The 21,718-nt window shown below is 39.7% G+C and overlaps 1 protein-coding gene across 1 annotated transcript; it reads left to right on the top strand.

Moving 5' to 3' along the window:
- Positions 1-9,316: 9,316 nt before the first annotated feature.
- Positions 9,317-20,822, top strand: clu (clusterin). Its single transcript, XM_084001018.1, has 10 exons — positions 9,317-9,397; positions 12,732-12,894; positions 13,560-13,708; positions 14,438-14,608; positions 15,400-15,570; positions 15,696-15,900; positions 16,402-16,542; positions 17,749-17,975; positions 18,953-19,149; positions 19,810-20,822. Exons 2-10 carry the CDS (start codon positions 12,777-12,779, stop codon positions 19,820-19,822), a joined length of 1,392 nt encoding a protein of 463 aa, XP_083857144.1. The 5' UTR covers positions 9,317-9,397; positions 12,732-12,776; the 3' UTR covers positions 19,823-20,822.
- Positions 20,823-21,718: the final 896 nt, after the last annotated feature.

The following is a 21,718-nucleotide window of genomic DNA, read 5'->3' as shown; positions in this document are numbered from 1 at the left end:
ACCAAAGTTCTGTTTATTGTGTTTTGTCTCATTATAATTAGAAAATGGAATGGAAGATATTAATATGGTGCCGCTAAGAACTGACCATATCCAGCTGGATAGGGGAGTGGGTGATGCTATTGACTTTGGAGCAGGAGGCTGGGGGTTTGAATCCCACTCATAGCTAATATGTTTCCTGAGACAACAAGATCAGAAGAAGAAGAGCTTCTTTTCTTATAATAAAAAGATGTGAAAAGTATTTGCTGTAATCACAATGAGTTGTTTTGTGTTAGTATTATCAGGGAGTGAAGTGTAAGATAATAGTATTGTGGGCCTGAGGGCTCAACACATCCAGCTGGATAGCTCAGTGGGAAATGGCACTGACTTTGGATCATCAGGCTGCAGGTTTGAATCCCCCTCATGACTGCTATGTTGCTGTTTGACCAACACGCTCTGTGAAAGAAGAGCTTGTTTTGGAGTGAATAAATGTGAAAAGTATTTGCTGTAATCACAATGAATTGCGTTTGTGTCATAACTGGTAAGCATTATCAGGAAGTAATGTAAGATAATCAACACATCCAGGTGGAAAGCTCAGTGGGAAATGGCATTGACTTCGTATAGGAAGGCTTTGCTATGTTATGGTATGGTGTCGGTGCGATGCTGTGCGAAAAGAAGAAGAAGTGTGGCCTTGGGTTTGGCTCAAGCACATTTTGTAATTACACATGAAATGCCTGAAACATGATTTGCAAAATTAGAGGGAATAAACTTGACAGATCCAAACAGTATCATAATATAATCAGCACAGGGCTAAGCATGATGCTGATCCGGGGAGAAAGGGCTGCATATTTGCAGAAACAGAGGCATGAAAACAACCAGCGAGGGAAAGTCAATACAGTGAAAAATGAAAGTGAGAGGGAGAAGAGAAGGAAACAAGTTTATTGGAGAATAGTCTCACGCCACACCAGTCTTTTTGTTGTTGGTTTTTTGGTTTGTTTTCACATTTTCCGACACACGAATCATCCTGACAGTAAAGTTTGCGTGACATGGAACAAGGGATGAAAATGTTGTGCAGTCTCTCTAATAGAATGAGGCACAAGTCCAGAGATACACAGATAATTCATGTCTTACCTAATCTGCATGTCTATTATGGATTGTAGGAGGAAGCTGAAGAACCGGGAGAGAGGTGCAGAGGTGCAGAGGTGCAGGGAGAACTCCACCCAGAGAGGCACCAGGACTAGTGTTTGATCCCCAAACCCTCTTGCTCTAAGGTTACAGTGCTAACCACTTTCTTATGCAACTTCCCATACGAAGAAAATAGTAACATACACATGGCAAAATTACCCATTGCATTCATGGTTGTAATGTTAACACAAATGCTATTCTCAGAAATGCCTTAAAGGGATAGTTAAACATTTTGGCAAATTGGCCCATTGCCATAAACCCTATAGTTTTAGCAGTAGGTTTTTTACCTTTAATTGTCGGTGCAAGCTATTTTTAGAACGGCGGAGCAGAGCCATGAGCTGCTCAGAGCTACACTACGGAGGCTCATGGGATTTCTTGGTTTCCCTCATCAAACTCATCAAATACACAATCCAACAACTCCAAAACACTCAAGCAGTCTCTGCATTTGCCTCGGAAACAACTCTGTCTCATAACGTTACATTATTATGTCAAAGCGAGAGCGTTTTAGAGTTGTTGGATTGTGTATTTGATGAGGGAAACCAAGAAATCCCATTAGCCTCCGTAGCGTAGCTCTGATAAGCTCGCCGCTCTGCTCCGCCGTTCTAAAAATAGCTTGCACCGACAAATAAAGGTAACAAACCTACTGCTATGACTATAGGGATTATGGCAATGGGCCAATTTGCCCAAATGTTGAACTATCCCTTTAACACAGATCAAATGTATCATTAATACGTCATTCTATGAAAGTGGAGCACTTATTCGGTAGTAACAGGTACAACGCTTTCTTCTCCAGTGATAAAAACAACATTACAGTCTCTTCATGCAAATGCCTAATATGAAGGTATTTACAGTATCAGGGCACAAAACAGAGCTGACGTAATGGCCGACCAATTAAGACGCTCTGTTTGGACAAACACTTCCCAGAACCAGAGCTCCTGGTACCCTGAAGGACATTCCTTACTGTGATTACTACTTTACTGTTACCAGGACATTTCAGTGCTCCCAGATTGTTGTGTGATTGCAATGCATCACCATCGCAACCATAATCAGAGCAAAACTAAATGCCCTCTTGAGCTTTACTTCTGCATCCCCGGACTCTTTCCTCACGAAGAAGTTAAGACAAAGTGATTTCAGCTCTGACCCTGATGCTCCGGTTTGAATCCATGAACTAATTTAATGACCAATATCCCTTTAACGCTCTTTGATCATGAATCCACCAGCCTTTGATTAAAATGAGAAGTTACTTAATCAGCTCAGTCCGTGCACATTCCAGCGCACTCACACATCTGCACACTCACACAGAAACACAATTTCCTCTAAATTGATCCCAGAATCATCCGAGTGTTTGAAGTTCATCTGTGGCCTGTCAGCCCTGCATCGTTCAGTACCACCAATGGCTCCAATTAAGCCTGGTGATAATTATGTTTCATGTTAGAGGCCAAGCAGAGCATCTCCTTCAGAGCTTGCCATGTGTTTCCATGTGTGGAAATTAATGCCACTGGTTGAGGATTGGCTGCAGAGCCCACGAACATGGTTTCAGTTGAAAAGTTGGCCAACTAAACACCAGAGGAGCTCGTCACAGGATGCATTCACACACATACACACACACGTTTCTCCCTTGCCAGCAATAGACTTGTTGGGCTGACCATGTGTCCACTGTTATTTCTAATCATTTTGAATAAACAAAACTGTAATGAATTTGTACAGAGTCTCATTGTAAACATCACAATATCTCCTGTTTCTGATTAACCAAAATACCTTATTTCTGTTTTTTATCCAAAGCTGTTGTGTTCCTGTACTGTAGGTTGATATCTGTAAACTATATACCCAAGTCTTAAAAGGATAGTTCACCCAAAATTCAAATTGCACTCATTATCTACTCACCCTCATGTCGACTAAGGGCTGGGAGAAGTTTCAGAGTCCTCCATCCGTGGCTTCTCGAGTTACAGGGGGTCTCGGCGTAGCAGTGCATGTCCATATGACGGTTGCAAATGGATACCACTTTTCTTTGTAACAAAAAGACACACCAAAAAACATCCAAATACCTCCATGCTGCTCGTATGTAATGTCCCTCTTGTATTGAAGCCCCGAAATGGGAAATTGTTCCGAAAAAAATTAAATAAGTCTATATTTCAAGCTTGTTTGTAGCGGAAGCTCCTCTTCCTGGTCCGTCCAAATCTCGCGTGATTTGCGCCGGCGTCAGTGCGATTACTGACGCAGGCGCAAATCTCGCGAGATTTCCCATTTTGTATAAAGTGAGGCTTCCATGTCTTCTTTGATGATAAAGCAGGTCTACGTTCTGTATAGGCTACTGTAAAAAAAAAATATCAAAGCCTCACTCCACTGAGAAACGCACACAGTCTATATTTAGTTGAATTCAGAAAGTGAGTCTTAAAATTAACATTCTGTAACTACAGTATTGTCAAAGCAGTAACCACTCTCAGCCATGCCCAAGCCCCGCCCACCTGGACCAACTATCCAGTTTTACATGATTTGGTTGCTGTGAATGTTTTTACTGAAATCTGTTGCATCAATCCAAAAAACAGTCAAACCAATTAGATTAGAGTCTCAAAGCCTCGTCTCTTCTGATTGGCTCAGTGACCTTTTGTTACTTGTTAAGCTCCTTAAAGAAGCCTGAGGAAGTAGATGGAAAACTACACTGAGATAGTTTCTGGTTCTTCAAATGTCTTATAATGGATCAACACTAAAATACTAAAACATCATGCTTCTCACGGCATCTTTAAGTAATGTTCCTATTGCGAATGACCTTTAATAAAAGAGCGACAAGGTTGTAAATATTCCCATCTTCTAGACCGCCCCCCTGACAGTTATGTGCTCTTTTGCAACAGCGTCCATCTTGGTTTGATGAAGCTCGATCCAGAGTCCATTGTGACACAAACAAGTCTGCAAAAGAAGAGCAGCAGCAAGCACAGATGGAGGGACACACATACTGTAACAATAGGCTACATAACAATAGAATAATATAGAAATGAACGTCAGGCTCCCATTGTCACTCAAACAGATTTCTTTAATAGATTAAATATGCTAAAGCTGCCGTCATGCAAACAGCTGTTTCGTGACAGTGATGCGTTCATATGTGGAGGCCATACTGGAGGGAGTACAGACAGACAGATATTTTTACAAGCTCTTACTCATATTTATTGCTTCTACAGTTCCTCCATAACTATTTTCTTTACACAGATGTTCTTTACTGAATTTAGAGCCAGTGTGACTTTAAAAACAGGCTCAAACTAACTTGTTGTGGTGGATTTAAACAACAACACAGGAAAACATACTGCAAAGGAAGAGGTGGATAAATCCTCATTAAAGTTAACATAAACCTGAATGTACTATCTTGGGAAAGCAACGAGTAAAGGGTTAGAATAGTACATAAATAACATGTGGAAAAGACAATTTAAAAGTCATATTACAGTTCATTATAGCAACATGGTGCAGATTCACAGTCTTTATTGGCATCTGGGTGAGTGCTGATCTTGGAGAGTAAAATACTTAAGCAGAGTTAGTAAGAATGACGTTCCTGCCACCTAGTGTCACATTTGTGTTTCACACGGATGGAGAAAGCAGCCAAACACCTGGTGGAGCATTAAGGACCACATGTGGTCGACAGTAAACAGATACATGAAAGTTTAGTAAAACCTCACTGACTGTGATGGGATTATGGAAACACATGTGTCCTGAAATAAACTTCAAAGTTTTGTGTAAGTAGACAATGTTAATAAAAAAAAGGAAGCTTCTTCCTGCTGGTGTGATGTCTGGATTAGAGATCCCTCAAAAACATGATTTACTTGACCCAGAAGAATAAAAAATAAAACCTGCAACTAAATTCAGAGGGTTGATTCTTTAGGGAGTCAAGTTTATGCAGGAAACAAACAATGTGGAGACCAGTTTAAAGGGTCAGTGTCCCCTTGTTCCCCTCCGACCAGACCTGAACTCTTCACCTCTCTGAAACTCCTTATGTAAGAAACAGTAAAGGTAAAGGAAGGTAAAGAAAAGTCTCTAGAGGTTCAACAGTACGGCTTTATCATAAAAGATAACACAGGAATTTCGTCACATTTCCTATCTTTTCTCAATGATACAACATTTTATCCCCTTCAATATATTATCTACTGTGGTTTTTCCACTGCTTTTATGTCTTTAGGGGTCAGGAGGGGGCCATAGTAAAATCTGAAGACAGCCATGAGTGAAAACCTCTCAAGAAACATGGCTCAGATGTTCTGAGTTGGGTTCAATTCCCAGGTAACTTGATGAATTTTGAAGTTTGACTCCACAGGACAAAAAATGAAAGATCAAAGAAAGGTTTTGATTAAGTCTAATGTGAGGAAAGGAAAAAGTCAAAGGCTCAAAGAAAGCTCAAGTGTGTCTGGACAAATAGCTCAGGTTGTCAGAGGACCACTTGGCTCCAATCCTCGGGCCCTTCACAGATAATAAACACTCAATGGTTCTATTAAATTCTGATTAAGTGTCTGTTTACAGCTGTCTCTGAGCATGCTTGAAAGTTTTGGAGGACAAGCGCCTGATACTTATTAGCCTCACTGAAATTTGAAGTCCAATGACCCTGAGGCTCAAATGCTCAAAGAAATAACAACTTCAGAGGTGTGCGAAGTTTGGAGGCGGTGCAGGGTTGAGTCCTTGGTGAATTTCCAAGTGCAATATTCAGATGAAAGACTGAACCTCAAGTGTTTCTGGCCAAAGGACGGCCCAGAGGATCAGAGTACATGACGGTCGGTGTTGATGAGGCCCAATAAGTTTTTTTTTTTTTTTGTGAAGAACTTTTTTATTGAACCACAGCGAGTGAGACATACAGCAGCATCCGTACAGCTTAATATAAAGCAGAAGTAAGCGGAATATTTGTGTTAATATAAGTCTTAAATAGTTATATCTTCCGACAGCAATCACTTATATAGAGTGTTTGGTCCGAAACACGGGTCTGTCAGTCACTCTGCTCTGCTGTAAGCCGAGGAGAAAACTTTCCTCGTATCCTACAACCTTTATCCAATGAGGAGAGAGAACGGCATAAAGGGGCGGTCCTCTCTGTGTGTGCAGCCAAGGGATGCGCGTGAATGTGGTGACGTAGGGACGAGGGCGGGGACTGCTAACTCCATCGGCTGACAGGAAGTTAGCCAAAACGACTGGATCGCTTACTTCTGCTTTAATACCCACCTAACCCGCCCCCAAAAAGCCTGAACAGAGGGACATTCCCACATCATGTGTCTATAACATCCTATTGCATTGAGTTGGCACTGCTTGGACTTGGTATCAGTTTCATGCAAAACCTAGTCACACGTGTATAATAGAGTCTGTGACACACTTTAAAGTGAATAAGTTGGTGATTTGGATTCTTGGAGGCGAGAAAGATGTTCTCCCACACATTGTTCCAGGAAATGTCATCATCTTTCAGATCAAAGTCTCTCTGCCATCATGCTCTGAGCATCGATAGAGTCTCTTGTTGTCCAGATAGTTTGGAGTAGACTTTCGATACAAAGTCCCTGCAGGGAAGGGAGTTCATCCAATTTATCAGAGGGTGCATGGGAAGCTTAGCCCTCAGTGGCAAATGAAAAAAGAAGAGTCGATCAAAGCGGTCCTTCAAATCCTGATAGCTAAGCATGCCATTGCCATTATACAGGTTCCCAATAACATGGATACCTTTCAAAGACCATGGTTTAAAGTCCAGCGGCTTATTTCCAATCTGTACATTCATGTTGTGCCATAGAGGGGCATCACTGTGCCACTTTAAGTTCCCCTTTAAGTCTCTCTCCACGATCCTGAAATGTCTAATTGTGTTGGCAATAGCTAATGGGGCCACAGTGCAACATAGCTACAGTATTTGAGGCCCAGTAAGTTTTACAGTCCAAACACCCAAAGTGGGGGACTGAAGAGAAAAAGAAGCTACAACTGCAATCAGTGGCATTGTGGTTCATTTGTGAATATGAGGTCTAGTAGATGTAAAACCACAAGTGGGAAAAGCAGTTTTTCAGACAAAAAAAACAAAACACGACAATAAAAAAAAGAAAAGAAAAAAAAACGTGGTCCTCATTTGGTTTGTTTGCAGTAACAGTTCGCTGTTGGCAAGGTAGGAATGTGTGTGTGTGTGTGTGTGTGTGTGTGTGTGTGTGTGTGTGTGTGTGTGTGTGTGTGTGTGTGTGTGTGTGTGTGTGTGTGTGCGTGCGTGCGCTTTTGTTTATGTGATTTACTGGAAGATCCATCCCCTATGATGCAGCCCTTCAGCAATAATAATAATTTATTTGACGTCTGACCTGACTCACCAGCCACACAATTATAAGTGAGTGTGTGTCTCTCTCTGTGTTTGTGTGTGTGTGTGTGTGTGTGTGTGTGTGTGTGTGTGTGTGTGTGTGTGTGTGTGTGTGTGTGTGTGTGTGTGTGTGTGTGTGTGTGTGTGTGTGTGTGTGTGTGTGTGTACATGCTTTTACTCCTCTGTGCTCGTCTCTCTGGTGTTTAGATTCCTGTGACCTTTCTGCTTACTCACACTTACGGAAAGTGTTGCGAGTTCAGACAAGCTGCTCTTTGTCAGGCAAAACAATCAGGAGGTCAAGAAGAAAACACAACAACGTAAATTCACTACTTTATTCAATGGGCTTCTAACTAGCTCTGCAGTGTCATCATCAAAAGTGAGTTATTTTTTGTTAATAAAAGGTAACACCGTTATTGTTCTGTGCACATTGTCTTGCAGTGGAACAGTGGACAGGCTGTGATAAATCAAAAACATCTGAACGTTTGAATGAGTGGTTCTAACATTTTGCATGGAGAAATTGTTGTTTCGTCTGTTTTTGTGGATGTCTTATAGTTGCTTTGCTTCTTTTTGTGGTTGTTTGATGTCTTTTATGACCAGGGGTCCTGCAACATTGTGAGATTCTGGTCTGGTAAATAATAATAGACCTATTTACTATCTCAATTAATCTCAATTAATGCACTAGGGCTGTGTAAATACCCTAGCATATGTATTTTGTATACCATGAAACACAAAGGAAGCTCTCATTGTACAAACTGTGTAATATCATATGACTTTTGAATTTTGCAAGTCATTTTTGTTGTATTTCTGCTTTCTACTTTTTTCTCTTTATTGTGCATCTCTTGTGAAACAGTGAACATAATGTGGTAAAATGTAAACACTGGTAATGTGTAGTCAATTAGTAATATGCAGACAATGAAATGTGAAAGTGAAATTATTAAATGTTGAGTCACGGTCCGGATGAATCAAATGTTTGTCTTTCTGCTCAGCAGCTCTCAGTGCCTCTGCCAATAAATTACAAAACTTCTGGAAAAGTCCTCTGGCTTAAAAGTGTCAAGTCACGTACAGTTAAACACCACAACAGGAAAACTCACCCTGACTTCAAAATAAAAGCTCAGGGTTTTTTCCCCCTAATAACTATTTTCTCTCTGAAACCAGTAGTTTATACTTATTAGTTTTTATTTTTTTTTAAATTCCATAACCCATGACATGACCCCAACCCTTTCACAAACTTTTTTCCCCATTAAATAAATGTGATAACAAAGGTCAATCGAGGTAACCTTAAGAAACTTTTCTTACCGTTACTACTATACAAAAACAAAATGATAAATGCATGTTTATTATTGTTACCTTGACAATGAAGGTCCAATATGGCTGCCACTGGTGCACTCTTACTGGTTATATTCAAGGTTATATATTCAAAGTCCTATCTAAGAAACTTTTCACATGTGATCACATGTGGTAACGATCACATGTTACCACGTGTTACCATGTAAAGCACATGTGTAAAACATGTTACCACATGTGGAAAATGGGTTCACATGTGTGGTTTTTTTGTAACGTGTGTGAATGAGGCACAACAATCCTCCAGACAGCAACAACAATCCTACATGTTTTTCCTACATAATTCAGCACTGGGAACAGTTCCCATGATGCACCAGCGCCCCCTTGTGGACCAACCATTCATTTATTAATGAATAAATTACATTAATAGTGATGCATCAATGTTTAAACAGCATTTTGAGCATCTATGCATCTGTTTTTTGACTATATTTCCCATATATAGTGCTTTTATTTTGAAGGGTGAGACAGGACGTGCAGTTTGTCCGTCTCAGCGCTTTGACAGTAGCGTGCTTTGCTCAGTGAATCACGTATCTGCACCGTCCCCGTTATCCACGGGTATAAATAGGAGCAGCAGAGAGACGGAGGCAGCTTCAGACAGTCTGGAGTCTCAGGAAACTAACTGAGGTGAGTCACAGGAGCTGTTGTGTTTGTGTTTGAGTCTGTAGTTCATGATGCTCTCAGAGAAACGACCTCTTCATGCGCAGCTGTTAGTGTGTGTGGTAGTTTTATTCTAACAGATTAGAGCAGAACAGTGCAACATCCTGCATTGTTGGTTTGTCTTTAAAAAAAATGTCATGCTGTAAATATTTCTACCTCTAATTCAGCTCCTTGATGTGCATTGGTTTTTATGTTAAATGTTGGTCCATGCAGTTGTTTTTGTCAGTGCAGGAATGCTGACCTCATGCTGTAGGTGTTGTTTGTATTGCTTACTCATGGGTGTGACCTCCATCTCTGGATCAAAACAACTGGATTAGGGTAAATGACATCACTACATTGTGGTTGGCTCACTTGAAAACACACATCACTGTTTGTTAGCGCTGCAAAATTTAAATTCATATGTGTAAATTGTAATAATCATTCAGGTTCACCTGTTCTTTTGACTTACCATAAAATGACTTTAAAACAATACATGTAGTATAGATATTGGGGGATTTTAGTAGATTTTCTGTGTTAGATCTGGCCTGAATTTAGCAGAAACTGTGTAATGAGTGACTCCTCTGGGTGCAAAGAAAATCCCCAAACACTTTAAAATGAGGCCAGAATGAGGCCAAATGTTCTGATGTCCCATTCGTTGTAAATGGAGCTGAGATGATCCAGATTAGTTAATTGTTCTTCCCTTTTTTCTGGCTTTGGGAAAGACTTTAATGAAGATTTTGCACTTCTAACAGAGAAAATTATAATAAATTATATTTAATAAAAAAGAAAAGAAAAGAAAAATACTTTTGGAAGTTGTGCATAAACTCCACAAGCACATCCACTGCATTACCTTGAGCTCCGTTAACATGATACCATAACAAAAATAGAGTCATCATTATCGATTGAAGGTATTCATTTCTGTGAGGCCAAGAAAAACAGGAAGTTTGATGTCTGAGATTGAAGGAGATGCAAAACGTTTTATTTAAAGATGACTTAAACTAATAATGAATTATCAAAATTGTTGTTCTAGTGATTAACTCATTTATTAACTGATTAATTAATCATATCAGTCTTTAATACAATAACAGTGATGGTGTATTATTACAGTAAAATAAAATAGGTTTAGATGTGAAAACATGTCTGATGTAGATGGGAAGATATAATAGACCAGTAAAGACAGAAATAGCTCTTTAATCTGTATCACATCACATCACTTCTTCAGTCTGAGGCTGAACTTTCTGGAAGGCCTCGTCGTCGTCCACATCTGGAGCAGAGGCCCGTCGGACAGTTTGCATTCTTTCTGTTGTGCAACCAGGATCCCTGCAGCTGCTATTCAACAAATAACCGAGCTTGACCTCTGCATGGCAAATTGATTCTGCATTTCATTCCTATTTATTTCCTTTTCTCTGTGTTATTCTCTGACTTTTTCTTTTTTCTTTCTCTTGCACTCTCTCCTTTCTCTCCCTCTGCACATCAAATTACTCTGTTTTTTGTTTTTTTCATTAAATAAGCTGCTGTCATTCCTCCCCTCCTGTTAACAAACCCTCCACTTACTGGCCTGCTAAAATGAAGCGAGAGGTTTAATTTCCTCACATTAATAATGACCTTGTTGTGCGAGAGACTCTGAAGTGTTAAACTCCCGGACACATGAGCTCATATAGAGCGGAGAAAGTGGGACGTTTATTTAGCTCCCAGGTGGGCGTTCAGTCCTGCTGCGTTTGGGAACAGTCGGTGACATTTTTCAGATTAAAATAACGAACTGAGATGAGAACAGATACCAGGAACTCTTTGTAGTTGCTTCACGGATGAGAAAGCCACTGTTGCATCACATAAAACATAAAATCAGGGATTATAAATTTAGCAACAATGCCAAATACTAAGGACAAGGCTTATTTGCATTTGGTTGAATAGTGCAGCCAAAGGGCAAAAAGGGTGGAGGGAACGGGGTATTGTAGGAGTGGATTTATTAACAAATTCATTTAAAAGTCATAAATCTTTGGTTAAATTTATAGGTGAATTGTCGCAGTTGCTTGTTTCCATAGGAACAGGAGACTGTGACTGTGCATGAGAGTGAGTGGAGGAGATGAACAAATAGATCAGGACCATGAACACAGCAAATAACTACAGCATCAAGGTTTTTTTTTTAACACACGTTGCCATTGCAGCATGTGTTTTACTGTACTTATATTTACTTTTACATCCATGGACCAGGACAAAGTTCTGCTTTAAGTTTTTATTGGTGACCATTTGTGTTGATAAAGTCATCAGAGTTTCAGATTTTGATTTGATAGGACTTGATTTCTTGTTAAATTTCTCAATTTTCCTTTTAACTTTTACTTTTCAAGGGGTTTTGATTCATAATTTTCTTATGTATGTTAAAATGTTACTTTCTCACCATTAGGTCCTTTTACTGGAACATATCTGGAGCTTTCAGTTACATTTTATGGCCTTCGATCATCAGCACATAAATGAATCTATGACGCATGTATGTAATTTGGTTGATGAGTTTACAGGTGGATTGAAAACTGCCACAAGGCAACAAGAAGACGTCACCAGATGAGTGTTTTTGAGGGTTGAGCCTTCAAATCCCAGTTTGACTCATGATGTCATTAGTCTGGTGGGCAAAAGGCCGGTCTACTGGTGCGTTGAGCCGCGTCTGTAGAGGAAAATGAGAGATTAACGTTTGGCTGCAGAAACAATGAACAGAGATTAGAGCCACAGAGAGAGATTTGTACGGCCTGGGAAAGACTGCACAGAGAGAGAGAGAGAGAGAGAGAGGATCAGTCCATCTGTCTGAGTCCAGAGGAAGAGGAGGAGGAGGAGGAGGAGAAGAAACCAAATGCTATAGTCTCTCTCTGTTGAATCTATCATTGTTGAATACACGAGCAGCTGACCGAGCTCACGTCACAGAGAAAGGGCCTGCTGTTCTCTTTATGCAATTCCCCTGAAAGACACAAAGTCAAAGTCACAGGAAACACTGATCTGGGGTCAGAGTCCGGTGACCACGACGACGTCCTTGCTGAATGTGACTTTATGAATTATTTATCAGTATTGACCGACCGGTATATTTTTATATTCTGCAGAAAACTGCTGAGCAAGAGTGCTCAATTTCTCCTGCGTAGCTCTTTAACTGGTGTCCAATGTGTGTGTGTGTGTGTGTGTGTGTGTGTGTGTGTGTGTGTGTGTGTGTGTGTGTGTGTGTGTGTGTGTGTGTGTGTGTGTGTGTGTGTCGCCCCCTAGTGGAGCTGCAGGGACGTTACAACAACATGAGGATGCTCAGACTGAACAACAATGTCTCATGTGTCTCTTGTGTTTCCTGCAGGTTTTTGCTCATCACTGCCTGCTGGCCCGCTCAGAGTCAGAGAGGATGTTAATGATGATGATGATGATGATGAAGAAGAAGGGGCTGAAGTCCCTGGCCGTGGTCGCCCTCGTCCTGGCCTCGGCCAACTGCATCCTCCCTCCTTCAAAGGAAGATCTGTCCCGTGAGTGTCTCTCTGCACCGGCATCCGGAAACTTTCATGAAAATAATTGCCAATTTTCAATTTTCATTAGATTTTTTTTCAACAAAGTGAAGTTTTTGGATCATTGTCCCTTTAAAAACAGAGAAACATTGTTTCTGTCACAAAACAGGTGGCAGAAATCTCCAATATTAAAAAATTGAACAAATAAAACTACATTTAAAGTCAATTAAAGAAGTAATTAATAAGAAAAAAAAAGTTTTTATATGGAATAACTTGCAGAATAACCTTTAAATCTCTTGAAATCTTTAATTACATCACATTTTACTTCCAGATGTTCCTGTTTTAGCTCATCTGTACACCCTTATTTTGATGTTTTACGTAATCAGTGTGAAGGTTTTGTTTATTCTGACAGATTTGTGGCTTTTATTGTTCTGTTTCTTGACACTTGATTTTATTGTGTTTTTGTTTCCTGCCACTTTTATATGAGCTCAACACTGGAGTTTCTAGTGTGGAGAAGTATTTTTAACTTATCCTTTGCTCATATGTTTATGAGGTCTCTACTCCACTGTGTTCCCAATTTAAAATAAAGGCTGAATGAACATGCAAAGAGATATAATAATAGCCTCAAAGTAAGAAATGAGCAGAGGTTGGAGAATGACTGATGTTAATGATGTTTGTCTTTGCAGAGCTCTCGCTTCAGGGAGAGAAGTATCTGGATAAACAGATTGAAAACGCCATCAACGGAGTGAAGGAGATGAAGAGCGTGATGCAGAAATCTTCAGAGGATCACAAGAAGTTCCTGGACGAGCTGGAGAAAACCAAGGAGCAGAAAGACGTACGTTATATCAGTGTCACACTCACATCTTAGACAGTGGTTCTTTATATGGTGGTGGAACTGGATTAACTGCGTTTTTCTTAATACAGTCCGTTGGTAGGAGTTAAAATATGAGTCACTGAGAAAAAAAACAAAACAAAGGAGGTTATTTTGTTTCAGTGGAGCTGACTAAACCATTGTAGAACAGTTAATATGCTTTTAAAATCACAGCACAGCGCTACGCCCAGTAGTTTATACAAGAATCCAGATGTTTTCTCTGTTATTTTATTGTGTGGAAGTGAAAAATGAAATGAGAAACAGCTGGAAAGGTTTCCTGACAGGACATAGAATAAGAAAGAAAAGACAGAATACCTTTAAAATGTCTTTAAACAACAGAAAAATAATATTCGGTCTTGAACTTTAAGTGAATCCCTTCATTTATATAGCACCTTTCAAGAGCAAAGATATAGATAGAATAGAATAGAAAATACTTTATTAATCCCTAAGAGGGAAATTCATACCATTCAGCAGCTTACATAACCTAAAATAATATGATATAAATGATATAAGAAAAACTGGACTTTTCAAATAAGAGAGAACCTGCAGTGTAAAACACCGTCTACTTTAGTTTTAACTCTCTACGTGATCACAGGAATATGTCTTACAGGAAATAGGACAAACAGTGATACTAAACTGGCAGTGACGGCACAGTGTCTGAGGATATATAGTTTCCATGATGTTTCACGGCAGGAGGCGATGCGTAAGGCTCAGGAGATGGAGGCCAAGCTGGAGCAGGAGGAGGAGGTCTGCAACGAGACCATGAAGGCTCTGTGGGAGGAGTGTAAGCCCTGTCTGAAGAACACCTGCGTCAAATACTACTCCAGGACCTGCAGCAGCGGGTCGGGACTGGTGGGACGCCAGGTGAGACACACACACACACACACACACACACACGGCTAATAATGCTTATAGACGTCGAATGAGGAGTTGTGAGTGTGGTTTAAAACACTGTTAAAACAGTATCTCTTAGAATTTAATGAATTATTTAGTCTATAAAGAGGACTGGTTTACAGTTTGAATGCAGTTGTGGTTGTACCCTTTTGGTAACACTTTACAATAAGGGTCCCTTAATTAATGTTAGTTAGTACATTATTAAGCATTAATTAACTGTTTACAGATATATTAACAATCATTATTATGTATTACTTCAGATTAGGAAACACATTAATTAATGTAGCCTATTAGTAAGCAGTTAATGTTTACTACTGAAAGTTAGTTAATAAATTATTAATTAATAATAAAAGTTGAATAATCATTATGTATGCATTACTCAGCATTAATTAACACATTATTTAATGTTTAATAATGTACTAACTAACGTTAATTAAGGGACCCTTATTGTAAAGTGTTACCTTTTATTTTTATTTATTTACTTTGTGTGTGTATTATACTAGATTATTTAAGGTATTGAAGTATAGAATGAAATCTGAGTGCAGAGAAATGATGATGTCTGTGGTGTCTGTCAAATGTCTGTCAGATTTTTTTTTCTGTGGTTTGTTTATTTTTAGGGAGTTGTCGTTGTTTGCTCTTGTTGTGTCATGTATAAATGTATGTTTCTTATGTGCAAGTGTGAGTGTAGCCTATGTTGTCCTAATAAAGAAAAGAAAAGAAAGAAAAAGTGTATGATTTAAAGTGTTGTGTCCTCTGTGCAGCTGGAGGAGGTGCTGAACAGGTCGTCTCCCTTCTCCATCTGGATCAACGGGGAGAAGATCGACGTCCTGCAGCAGGAGGGACAGCGACAGAACAAGGAGTTCAGGCAGCTGGAGGAGAAGTACTCCGAGATGGCCGACGGCGTGGACAGCATTTACTCAGACAGCAGGAAGGTACGGGTGTTTCTGAGTGATGTGTTGTTGTATATTCCTGTGATCTGAGCCTCATTCCTCCTCCTCCTCCTCCTCCTCCTCCTCCTCCTCCTCCTCCTCCTCCTCCTCCTCCTCCTCCTCCTCAGGTGGCTGAACAGGGAAGCTTCTGGCCCTTCATGGCTCCCGGTTTCTTTCTCGGCCCCAGTCCCAGGCGCATAACTCGCTCTATTTTCAACAATCCTTTCCACGGCTTCCAAAACCTCTTCTCTCCCATGATGGGAATGGGCAGGAACTTCTTTGGACACATGGACTCCATGACGGACATCGATAGCGACGTCGCTCCCAATGAGGGTATACGATTTCTGACTGTTTACTGTATGAGTTTTAACATTGTGTGAAGTTTCAAAGTGATGTGAGAGCTGAAAAGAAGGAAGAAAAAAGTTGTCTGCACACTGTCCTTTGATTTGCAAAAAACTATAATATGGAAAAAAAGCACAGACTTTTGTCATGCAGAGATTTACTGCGTCTTCAAAAACTGTGAAATATCTTTTTCTGCAATGCTAATTTTTTTCCATCTGTGAAAAATTGTGTAATGAAAGGCAAGTGATTTTTAAAAATATTGTATTACTTTATTTTTTATATTCTAAAATTGACTCCCATATTATTTTTGAGGGTCGCTTTTTCAGAATAATGGGCAAAAGTCCTCTGCACTACTGTAAAATGAAAGTGAGGATGTTTTTTTTTTTTTAAATGAATAGTTGGCTACTTCTACACATGCACGTTTAACATGTAAACGTTTTAGCAGAATTGAGGTGAAGTGTTTGTTGTGTGTGTTTGTGCGTTTGCCTTCAGACGGCAGCGTGAACGAGGACGTGGTGATCACCAGACCGTTTGGTAACGGCAGGATGACCTGCAGGGAGATTCGCCGCAACTCGGCCGGCTGCATCAAGTTCCGTGACGAGTGTCAGAAGTGCAAAGAAATCCAACACATCGGTGAGCTCAATCTCTGCTGCTGGGTCATGGATCCAAGATGTAAACATGGGAAACTAGAAACATGATGTAGAGTAGAGATGACGTTGGAAACAAGGAAGTTAAAAACATAAAAGCAGCCAAAACTACATGAGGAATATGGATTAATTATGTAAAATGTCATAAAACGTATACAAAAAAAACAACCATTTAAAAGGTCCGGCTGTGTCCTCATCTGACAGGAAACAGGAAGTGGAAACCTGGACGAGGAGTCTGAGATGGTTTTTTTTTGTTTTGTTAGAGCTACAAAATTAGAATAATTCGATGATCATAAAGAAAACAGGAAGTGATATTCAAATGAATGACCAGTGACTTGGAAAGACTGAAATCCAATTATGTAACAACTTCCTGTGTGTTAACGAGGTTTGGGACTGCAAACACAGTGGATGGATCACCATGGTAACCTTATTGTTGCGCAGCCAGACCACTGACCAATCAGATCACAAGGAGATTTTCTGATGAGAATGACAATATTATATTATATTATAATATATTATATTATCAGTCAGTCAGCATTTATTTGTATAGCACATTTAAAACAACAGCAGTCGACCAAAGTGCTGCACATCAATAGCAAGTAATAAAATAGATGTAAAACAAAAGTATGACAGGGCAAACAGTGCAGGTAATCATGAAACAGATAAAAAGATAAAAGGGAGAGAGAAACCCACGGGGTCAACGTAAAATCAGGCTGAATGATACGCCAGGTGGAAAAGGTGGGTTTTCTACATAAAAATACAAAATACTTAATAAATATTATATATTTATTAAGTATTTATTGTAGGCTATTATTCTCCTAATTCCTGATTCGATTATGTCACTTTTCATTACCAACTCATGAAGCCAAATAAAGCCAGACCAGTTCAGCCCAGTGTGTAGGTTACCAAGAGGCGTTTTGAAGCTCATTGATTAATTGATTATACTTTATTTATCCCCGAGAGGAAATTTGTTCATGACAGCAGCCTTAGAAAGAAGAAAAAGCAGGACAAATTATACAAAGAATAAAATACACAATTCATAAAAATACTTTAAAAGAAGAAGAAGATGCTACTGTGCTCTCTGTCTGCTGGGCAAAATAACAGATTAAAAAGTGCTTGCTGGTCAAATAAAAAAAAAAAAACAATTTAATGATGATGATGATGATGATGATGATGATGTTTTCCTCCGCAGACTGCTCAGGGAACAAACCTCTGGAGAGCCCCCTGAAGCAGGAGCTGGAGCAGGCCCTGGCGCTGGCCGAGCGCTTCACTCAGCTCTACAACTCCCAGCTGCAGAAGTTCGAGGAGGAGATGTTCAACACCTCCTCCGTCCTCGACCTGTTCAACACGCAGTTCGGCTGGGTGTCGTCTCTGGCCAACATCACCAGCAGCAGGGACGGCATCTTCCACCTACAGACGGTAAAGCACCTTGTTGTGTCGTCTTATTCACTCCCCGACCGCGGCCGTCCATCTGCTCTGAGGAGGCTGGAAACACTCTGCACCAATAGAAAGAGACTGGTTTGGGCAATTTGTACCTGAATTCTGGTTTGTTTTGCCATGTTTGGTTTGGTTGATATAAATTACTACAAAATCACCAATCAGAGCACAGCTACAAATCGACTAATCATAGCACAGCTGCAAACCAACCAATCACAATGTGGTCATAAGTCCACCAATCAGAACGCAGCCACCAAACCAACCAATCAAAAATTACAAAAGCAAATTTTAAAACATTTCAAAAATTGTATCCAGTTGGAATGTGGCTACAAACAAACCAATCAGAGCACAGCTACAAGCCGACCAATCAGTATGGGGTCCTAAATCCACCAATCAGAACGTAGGAATGGAGACAACCAATCAGAATGCATCTACAAAACCGATCAATCAGAAAAACAACTAGACAGAGTTGTTTTCTAGGTAAATGCAGAGACTGCTTGCTGAAAAACCGCCCCTGACGGTAACGCGCTATAGTGGTTTTGCATGAATTTACCTCTAAAACAACTCTGTCTCGTAATGTTCTGTTATTATCTCATAGTGTGGTGAATGTGCAGGTCACTACTTGTCCACCAGAGCGTTTTGGAGTTGTTGGATTGTGTATTTGATGAGTTTGATGAGGGAAACCCAAGAAATCCCATGAGCCTCCGTAGCGTAGCTCTGAACAGCTCGTGGCTCTGCTCCGCCGTTCTAAAAATAGCTTGCACCAACAAATAAAGGTAACAAACCTACTGCTGAGACTATAGGGATTATAGCAATGGGCCAATTTTCCAAAATGTTGAAATATCCCTTTAAAAATATGTATAATGGTTCATTAATAATCACAGTGACTGGTGCGTTTATATCTCTAACATGTAGTGTAACAGGATGAACTGAACCCCCCTCCCCCCTTTGTGCTACAGGTGATCTGTAAGGACGGCGAGGAGCAGCCGGGTGAGGAAGGCGAGGAGAAGGAAGCCGGAGACACCAACGTGTCCGTGCAGCTCTTCGACTCTGCTCCCATGAACTTCACGGTGCCAGGCGACATCCCCTGGACCGACCCCAAGTTCTCCGAGGTCGTGGCCCAGGAGGCTCTGGACCGCTACAAGGAAACCAGTGTGTGAGTGTCTCAATTGGTCTCATTTAAAGGAACAGTCCAACATTTTGGGAAATACAGTTTGTCCCCCTCATATCTTTTCTTACTCTCACTTCATCTGATCTGAAAACATAAAAACAATTAAAAAAATACATTACATTACATTGTCAGTATGCCAGTATTTTATATGTAACAGATATGTTTTAAAATTAATACCATTCAATAAATGTATGTTGATGAAATGCAGTTTAAGATTTTACTTTACTTGGATGATGGAAGCCCTGAACGGCCATATTTTCATAAATTTTTTATAGTATATATGTACATATAAGTAAGTAAGATTGCTTCTCTGATAAAGCTGAAGTCTCCTTAACTTAATCCTCTTCTTAAATGTTGCACGCAAATATGTATGTTGTCTATAACAACACATGAAGCTAGTTTAGCCTCTGGTCATGCACTGATTTTTTTCCTGCTCCTCTGATATTGATACACTGAATGATGTTTCCAGCCAATATTCACTGTTTTGATGATGGGATAATTTTGGGGGAATCTAAAAAACAAGGCAACAGAGGAGATAAAATATATGAATCTATGGCCTCTCAAGGCTTCCATACATATGGGGATGAAAATGAAGCATTGCCTCCTTTCCTCTGATGTTGCTTTCTCTCTCTTTTTTTTCCACAGTGTGCTCAAATAAATTCAGAGTTGGATTTGTTCCCCCGACCCTCATCGTCTGCTGACAAGAAAATGTTCTGGATTCATTGAAACACAAAACAAACAAAAAACCAGAAGCCGACCCAATGATCCTGTTGTAACCCCCCCCCCCCACCCTCAAAGTCCTGCTTTTGCAAATGACCCAGTTTAAACTCAGAGATTTATATTATAACATTAGAGCTGTTTGTCCTGCTGTAAGAACAGATAACTGGCCTGACTCGTGTCGGCTGTTCCTCCAACACTGGGGCTCGTATCAAACCTGGTTTATTCTCTTCTCCTCTCTTCTCTCTCAGCCTTTCTAACACTTGTAACTAGATTAACTTCTGATTTTCTCTGGAAACAACTTCACGGAGCAATAAATTGATTTTATTTGCAACACATGTATAAATTCAGGCTGTTTCAGTGGCTTTAATGACCTGATCGAGCCCTCGACAGATCTCCGATAAGTTCGACCTGAGTTGGTTGAAGCGATTGCTGGAGGCTGGAGTTGAAGTCGCTGATTGGAGAGAATTTGGTTAAAACAGGCGTTGTTAATTCAGGATAAGTCCCTCTGTAAAAAAAACAAAACAAAAAACAACAACAGCCTAGCAATGAAGCAATACATAGAGATTCAATAAAACCTGCTCAAACCCGCTGTGTCTCTTTACTGTGAGCCTGTGTCTGAATTCAGGATGTTACTGAAACATTAAAGCGTCATTAACAGCTTTGTTAAATAAAACATTTCAGAAAAATGTCTCTAAATACAAAGCACTTGCACCATATTTTAAAAATGTCATAATAACTGTGTTACTATTCTAACAAATAAGTGTTTTGTATGTTCCACAGTTTATTTAATAGTCTCAACACTTAAAGGGGTTAAGGAAAACAAGATGGACTCTACATAAATAGTCAAATATTCCCATTCGTGTGATTTACCTGTCTTCATATTAAACATATGTATGTATGGTTTATCCGTTATAAAGTGGTGCATTTCCTATTATTTTAGCCATTATTCTAACTCTGAAACACAAATAAATTTAGAAGTTTGTGCAAATTACTTTTTTCTCCTTCCTTTGTCCTGCTGTTTTAAGTTTTAAGGCAAAGCTAAAACACCAGAAGACACTAAAATAAGTCTTCTTTTAAATGTTAACACACGGATACTTAAGTTCAATAACGCCCTCGTCTGTCCGTTCCTGATTTAGAAGTCTTCACCCACTCTTCCTGCAGATCTCTTCAGATATTTTTAGGTTTGTCTTGCTCACGCAGCTCGTTCCTGTGCCCACAGACTGTCAGTGGTGTGTTCAGGGCAGAGGACTGTTAACAACGTTCAAGAGCCGAGCGTCAGTCTGTGTTTCTAAAAGTAGCTCATGGTGGATTTTTAAAATACAGATTTTTCACATTTAGTAGAATACATTTATTTTCTAAAATAGCGGCTGTTGCTCAACCATAAAGTTTAATTTCTGTTAATAGGCGGAGTTCCTGACACACTTTTGCTCATGCATGAATTCAACTTAAAGTCAGTAAAATAAAATTGGGCAACACTTTATAATAAGCACACACTGTTAAGCATTAGTTAAGCATTCATTTATACTGAGTTCTTCATTTAATGCATGAATACTCATTAGTATGTAGTCTATACATACAGCTAGTGCTTATCAATGATGAGTAAAACATTTTTAACTGTGTTTATAAACTACATACTAATGGGTATTCACTGTTGTAAATGATGAATTCAGTATTTCATGCTTAACTAATGCTTAATAGTGTGTATAAAGTGTTACCTAAAATTTTACTAAGACTATTTTTTGCTGCAGGAGTGTGATGTGGTGCCAAAACTTGCAAGTGTACTTCATTATTTTTTAACACAGCTACAGTGGAAACTAAACTTTATTCACAGTAT

The sequence above is a fragment of the Trachurus trachurus genome (assembly GCF_905171665.1).
Source record: "Trachurus trachurus genome assembly, chromosome: 24".
Taxonomy (NCBI): domain Eukaryota; kingdom Metazoa; phylum Chordata; class Actinopteri; order Carangiformes; family Carangidae; genus Trachurus; species Trachurus trachurus.
Note: the sequence above shows the minus strand (reverse complement) of the source record. Positions and strands in the feature narration are given on the sequence as shown.

What these genes read in the sequence shown, in the direction of transcription:
- clu (XM_084001018.1), top strand. Translation starts at nt 12,777, where the DNA reads ATGTTAATGATGATGATGATGATGATGAAGAAGAAGGGGCTGAAGTCC. An exon ending in TTTACTCAGACAGCAGGAAG is followed by an intron (nt 15,571 to 15,695) that starts GTACGGGTGTTT and finishes CCTCCTCCTCAG; the next exon opens with GTGGCTGAACAGGGAAGCTT. An exon ending in CAAAGAAATCCAACACATCG is followed by an intron (nt 16,543 to 17,748) that starts GTGAGCTCAATC and finishes TTTCCTCCGCAG; the next exon opens with ACTGCTCAGGGAACAAACCT.